We start from the raw sequence: 6,960 nt of genomic DNA, 5'->3' as shown, positions 1-6,960 counted from the left end.
TCCGGGCGTTGGAACTCCCCCTTGCCTTCCGATTTGTTTTAAATTAGGTGAACGTTTCATGGTGTTCCGGATGTTATAACCACTTTTCAAAATTGTTGCATCCGCACCTGTGTAGCAATGTTAAATCATTATTATTGAACCGAGTAAATCAATAATAAGTTCTTCTCTTTTGAGATTGTCCCTAATTTAAATGTCTCAATCATAGACTCTCGACTTTCAATAGCCAACAATAGTTATTTATCTAAAAATACTAGTAAATTGAATATTTTTCCAAAACCGTTATAAAAATGTTGATACCTATCCAATGAATCAAGTTTGAGTCAAGAAAGGACCAACACGTCTAACAAAGTGATAATTTCTATATACAAATTTGGCCAATATGATTTCTTTTTCACATAATGCAAATGAATCAAACGGCCTTTTCACTTAAATAGTTTCTAAACAAGTTCAATTAACACGATCATCAAAAAGAATTTATTAGCAAATTGTATCGAAACCATTTTTTCTTTAAATGCCTGAAATTCACATAAATTTGATCTGGGTCAATGACACTTAATAATAATTTGGTAACTGTAGATTCATACACAGTTGTCTTGTTGCTGACTTGTTCACAAACTGTGTTACATACCACGCCATTGCATATGAACTCATCATAAATACCAGGATTGACATTCTGGCGTTTCGTATACAAAAGACTCATAATTGACGCTCGAATAAAAGAAGGTTGAAAAGGCAAAATAAAGAGCGAAGTTGAAGAGCATTGAGGACCAAAAATTCCTAAAAGTTTTGACAAATACAGCTAAGGTAAAAAAGCCTTAGTATTTAAAAAATGTAAATTTTTGTAAACAATGAATTTATGATTAGGACCATATCAATAATAATTCATGTCAACACAGAAGTGCTGACTACTAGGTGGATGATACCCTCGGGGAACAAAAATCCCACCAGCTATGGCATCGACCCAGTGGTTGTAAATAAACTCATCATAGATACCACGATTTATATTTTGTATTTGCGCCAGAAGCGAGTTTCGTCTACAAAAGACTCATCAGTGACGCTCGAATAAAACAATAGGTGTAGGCAATCAAGCGGATATGTGAGACCAGGTGACAATGTTATATTATTTTACCTAAATGATGTTAAATGAGAATCTACTTTCCAAAAAATAATCTAATTAGTAAAATCAAGTTATATTACAAACCGAATATAATCAGTTCAACAAGATAACAACGTCATTATATGATGAACTATGCTTGCTAATAGATATGGATTTGCTTTCGTTTTCACAATAATCGCATTGTCATTCAAAGCATCATCTTGTAAAGATTCAATTTTTCGAAGTCGTGTATGAAAATCTCTTATCAAGGATTTCCCAATTGACTACTAATCAAATGTTAAAAAAACCAATGTGCAAATAAAATTGAGAATTTAAATGGGGAATTCGAATATGCCAAAGAGACAACAACCCGACCAAAGAGCAGATAACAGTCGAAGGCCACCAATGAGTCTTCAATTCAGCGAGAAAATCCCGCACCCGGAGGCGGACCTCAACTGGCCTCTAAATAAAATGCCTACAAGTGCAGTAAAAATGGACGTCCTACTAAACTCTATAAAAGCATATATGGTCTGACTCTAGTTGCTGTTTCATTGCCATATTCCCCACATCTCATGTTATTGAATATATGATTGATTGACGCCAGCAATAGTTTAATTAGTAGTTTTTTCATTGACGCATAAACAACGTCTTCTTCGATTGATAAACTGATTGATTGATTACAAGTTGCTGAACGCCTAGTCATATATATTATATGTACTTGCATATTCAGGACGATAACATGTTATTTAGATAAGAATATACTTTGTTTATGCTATGTACTATAACAATACCACATTTTTGAATGGGCTATTCCTTTTGTTTCAGATGCCACCTGCCACGGTAATAAAAAGGAGGCATGATTTAAAATCGGTTAATAATATGGGTCTGAAGCTCCTTGAAAAGTTTAAGGATTTTAGAATTTCCCCAAAGACAGAGCTAGGGAGAGTAAAAGTTCGTACAGAGGACTTATCAGAAGATGACTGCAAACGTCATTTTAACGAGTATTACGTGGGGGGGGGGGGGGGGGGGGGGGGGTGGGGCGGGGGGGGGGGGGGATGCAGCGCAGATACTAGAGCTTGCGGCTGCACCTGGGGATAACTTGAAGAAACTCCTACATGTAACGGTCACACTAGCTAGATTAGGCAACAGACGAGGGAGGGCCTGCGTCATGTAGAAAACGAGGTAAATAAATATATTTTATCTAGAGTTTAGTGGAAACCTTCTTCAATAGTACGACCTTGTAGAGCGTCACCGGTTAGTGACCTCCTTTATCAGCTGAGAATTTGCTTACACGTGAAGCCGCAGCACCCTCTTTAGATTTATCTGTTGTTTTCGTTCTACAGCTGTGTACGTGTACATAAAATAAAACAGATGTAATTTCGATGTTTTTTCAAGGTTACATGCCCGGTTTTGTTTTTCATGTTTCTAACAATTATGATATTTCCCCCTAAGGTTTATTATGATTAAGCACACTTGATATAATTACAAATGAAAATGATAGTAATCAATGTTTTTATGGGACATTAAATACACATTATTATTGATTGTAGGATTCGGGAGATGAAGACCCCCCGTCCCCCTTTAAGAAGAAAAAGAAGAATCATGATCTTGTACGAAGAGCAGCAGATCTAGAAAAGTCAAAGGAGGATAACGTAAAAGAGTTGAAAAATAAGGTGAGGAGTTTAGCTTTACAGGCAAACCCTAGTGAGCCTCTAATTCTCCTTAGTCTTGACGAGTTGGCAAAAAAGGCGAGAAGGCAAAACGATGATGATGCAGAAACATTCGACGAATTAGCGCGACAAGCACAGAAACATCAGGGGTCGATAAATGTTGCCACTCTAACATTGAATGTACTAGGGGGGAAAGCTTCTGATTTAGTAGGAAAAGTTATGGCAAAATGTCCGAAGGAGAAGGAAGTGGAACAAATGATCACAGGGAATAAAGTTGATCATATTGAAAAAATGGAAACCACTTCACCCTTGGCTAATGCTTACCCTCCTGCTACATGTAAGCTAACTATTTCATGCCTCGTATGCCTACTGGATGGCATCAGAGAATGTTTCCCTTTAGTACTAGTATGTACCATAATCAAAGCTCTAGAAGATTTAGCCCAAGAAATGGCCAGTGGCGGGTGAGAGGAAATTGTTTCTTCTGTAATTCAACTGTGAAGGATTGTGAGAATATGAAAAACGCTAAGGGAAAATAATTTTATCGAGTTTTGTATCTAGTTTGTAACATTTTTTATATCTAGTTTTTCATTAATTAGTGCTTTAAATCATAATTTGTAGTTTTTTAAGTTGTGTCTCTGTCTGGGGACACTGATTCCCTAGTGATCTTTAGACCACGTGGACTGCAGGTGCTAAGCTTGTCCCTTTTCTTTATTTACCTAAGTTGCTTGCTTCCATTATATTTGTATACATTTTGGTATAGAAATTTATTCTGTATTCCTGGATGTGAATATAAAGAATTCTGGTTTTCCGTACCTTTCTACTCCGGAATGGGAGAAAAACGTTCAGTTTGATCCTCGTAGTGCCTTGCAACATATAAGGATGCACCCAACATGGGCAACGTTGGATGGAGACAAGCCAGCAAATGCAGTCCACCATATTACGATTGATATTTTGAATTCAGATATAGAAAAAATTCCTATTCGAGATCCTGACAGTTTGTATCAGGTGGAATTAATCAAAATAGCGATGAATGGTTGAAACATTTCGGCGACGATCTTCCTTTACAAATAAAAGGTTGGGTAACCAACGGTGTAGACGTAAATGATTTTGTTAAACATTTTAAAGGCAATTTTAAAGGAAAATCTTATGAAGGAAAGATACCACCAAAAGCTTATTTTCATAATTCTTCTTCATGCCGATTATTTATACCTTTTATTGAGAAAGAGATTACGGAACGGTTAAAATCAGATTCGATACGACTCTGGGGAAAGCTGGGAGAATGTGTGTTGCTTCGTATAATCATGCCTTTGACAATAGAGCCGAGTAAACCTCGACTCTGTCACGATGAACGCTTTCATAACCTATGGATCAAAGATAATCCGTTTCAATTAGAAAATCTAAAACATGTACCCCGAATGGTTTTGGAAAGAGTTGAAATGATAGCGTTGGGTGACAAATAAGGCTACGATCATGTAAAGATTTCGGTTTTCAGTTTGAAGGCTTGGTTTTTTCGTATACAGTACTCCCTTTCGGCTGGAAAGCTTCCGCTTTTATTTATCAATCAATCGGTATGCAAGTTACGTCATTCCTCAGGAAGCTTGATATCTTGACTTTACTATACATTGATGATCGGCTATTAATTGCATCTGATAAGCCTGACCTTCCCCATTGAAATATAAACACAATCAGTTATGCTTTAGTGGAATTACTTACTAGACTAGGTTACACATTATTCATTAAAAAAGTAGATTTAACCCTTCCTAGACTATAAAATTTTTAGGTTTCTTTATTGACTCAGAACAAAAATGTTTTCATTTGACGTCAGATAAGAAACTATCGTTTATCGCATTAAGAGACCTTGTTTTGAAATCTGTGAAGGTCAGCGTAAAGACTTTGCAACGGTTTGCAGGCAAATGTGTGTCAATGATCTTAGCTATACCGGCAGCAAAATTATTTGCAGAGAGGTCAACGCAGCTATTTCAAGCGGCATTAAAAACTCACGTGATGTAAACATTAGTGGTGACCTGAAAAGGGAGATCGTACACTGGAATTTTTTAGATAATTGAAAGGGTGTTACGCCTTGGAGACTCGAATTACACAAGCAGTTGACTATTGCAACAGATGCTTTATTATACAAATATGGGGTTTCAGTTATTACGGGGGAAAAACAGGGTTTACAGTTTGGTTTTTTTTTGGAAAAATGATGACGAGCGTCCTATTCACCTGAAAGAGGCAGATGCCATTATCAAAGCAATTAAATCTTTAGGTTCCATCGTGTGCAATTATCGTTTCGATATCTTAACGGATAATAAATCAGTTATTGCCGTATGGGAAAATCAGGGAGGTAGAGACAAATTATTTAATGACATCATGAAGGATTTATTTATGCTGGTATTCGAAAATAAAATCGATCTTCGTTTACAGTACATCCCATCTTCTCTCAATGTGGCGGATGCCCCCTCTCGATCAGTCTCTTTAGTTGGTCCATACTAGAAAAATACTTACAGACCACATACTGTTGGCCTAATGTCACTTTATTCTAATGCTTAGACGATGACGTCAGGTGAAAAACTCAAACATTTTACTCTAGCACCTTCTCCGTTGTCAGGAGGTGTAAATTTATTTTGCACAAGATGTTTCATTAGAAACGAATCCTTACGTTTACCCGCCTATAAACATTATTTTCCTGGTTTTAGCTTTTTTAAAAGAACAGCGTGCAAGACTTTTATCACACCTTTGTGTGATCAAGCACCGATATTGTAACCTATTATAAAACACCATGTAATATCTTCTTTTGTTCTCGGATTTAAAGGTCAGAAGGGAATCATTGAAGTGCCCTCCAAAAAAAGGTTACATCTTAGATAATAGAGGTTTGATGTGGACTTTAGTTGCGTATAGGTTATCATTTTCATAATGAAATATTTCAGGTTGTGGTTGTTGATCTGAAAAGAATTGATGACAGAATTATGTATCTCCATAACCAGTAAATCAAGTCATCCCATCGTAGAGGAAAAATCTCTTCAAGAAAGTTTTTTTTAGATTTTTTAGATATATTACCTCATAAGCCATGTCTTGATACAGTTTCTCCTCACGATGTTAAGAGATTTCTAGTTTGGAAAGATAGTAATGGTCAAACATAAATTCACGTTAAATCGTGCATCAATTTGGGTAAAAAGGTGTTACAAGATGTCTTTGCCCTTTTCGATTGGCTTCAGAAACTGTTGAAAACCTAATTTCATATCTTACTGATATATTCGAGTCCGTCGGCAGAGGCAGAACTTGCAGCTTTAAATGTGGGCAACCCCGCTGCTTCGGAACCAGTAAGAGGATATTTAAAAGCAGTTCGGGAAGAACAAGCTAGAGCCCATATTGTACCAAAACAAGCATAACCTATTTTTATAAACAAAGTCCGTTTGATAGCCGTCTATATTAGTAGGAATTAAATAGATCTGACCTTACTTTGCGGGAAAAAATTGTTTTGCAAAGAGATCAATCTCTTTTGAAATTACAGTTTTTCGCAGGTGATAGAGCGAGTGATGTCTTATCACAAGAAGTTAAGGAATTGGATGATGATAGTGGTATGTTTTCAATCACATATTTGGGAAAACACTGCGTGGCGGATCAAATAAATGAAACATATTTTTTCTGAAAAGATGTGATGATAAAATTGTTTGTCCTGTTTCTGGGCTTGAGTCATATTATACATTCACGAAAAATCACGTAATTTCCCTGAAAACTGGCTATTTATTTAGAATAATTACAGAATCGGGTAGAGTGCTCGAAAATCATGTGTCGTATTCTTCTATCTATAAGCTTTTCAGGGGTTACCTCATCACACTTGGTATTTTTGAAGGCGAAACTCCACACAGCATGAGAGCTGGATGTGCTATCATGCTTGCACTTTCTGATAATAATGCTAATACACAGGGTGTAATGAACCATGTAGGCTGGAAATCTTAGAGAATGGCTTATTATTATACTAGGGCGAGCACTGTAAAAGATGCAAGTCATGTTGCATGTAATTTAGCAAAGTCCGTAAACTATCAGAATAATAATGCTACTCAGTTATTTTTTGATTCCCATTCTCAATATGACGATTTGAGTCCCGCGTTTAATTGATTGCATGGTCTATATCATTGTGACATAAGGGAGTTAATCGCCTATTATTGACAGATTGTTGTTTGTTTGTGATAT

At 36.3% G+C, this 6,960-nt stretch overlaps 1 protein-coding gene and 1 pseudogene across 1 annotated transcript; both read left to right on the top strand.

Moving 5' to 3' along the window:
* Positions 1-1,567: 1,567 nt before the first annotated feature.
* On the top strand, positions 1,568-3,302 carry LOC127726986 (uncharacterized). Its single transcript, XM_052234358.1, has 3 exons — positions 1,568-1,582; positions 2,647-3,078; positions 3,222-3,302. The coding sequence occupies exons 1-3, from the start codon at positions 1,568-1,570 to the stop codon at positions 3,300-3,302; spliced, it is 528 nt and encodes a 175-aa protein (XP_052090318.1).
* A 2,017-nt stretch (positions 3,303-5,319) lies between these two features.
* LOC127726985 (uncharacterized) lies at positions 5,320-6,726 on the top strand (annotated as a pseudogene).
* Positions 6,727-6,960: the final 234 nt, after the last annotated feature.

Source organism: Mytilus californianus, unplaced genomic scaffold (genome assembly GCF_021869535.1).
Source record: "Mytilus californianus isolate M0D057914Y unplaced genomic scaffold, xbMytCali1.0.p SCAF_19, whole genome shotgun sequence".
Taxonomy (NCBI): domain Eukaryota; kingdom Metazoa; phylum Mollusca; class Bivalvia; order Mytilida; family Mytilidae; genus Mytilus; species Mytilus californianus.
This window is presented reverse-complemented; position numbering and strand designations above follow the sequence as displayed.

Bases quoted from the DNA above. Each gene is read 5' to 3' on its own strand.
- LOC127726986 (XM_052234358.1), top strand. The intron at 3,079-3,221 runs GCTAATGCTTAC...AGAAATGGCCAG, and splicing joins TGGAAACCACTTCACCCTTG to TGGCGGGTGAGAGGAAATTG.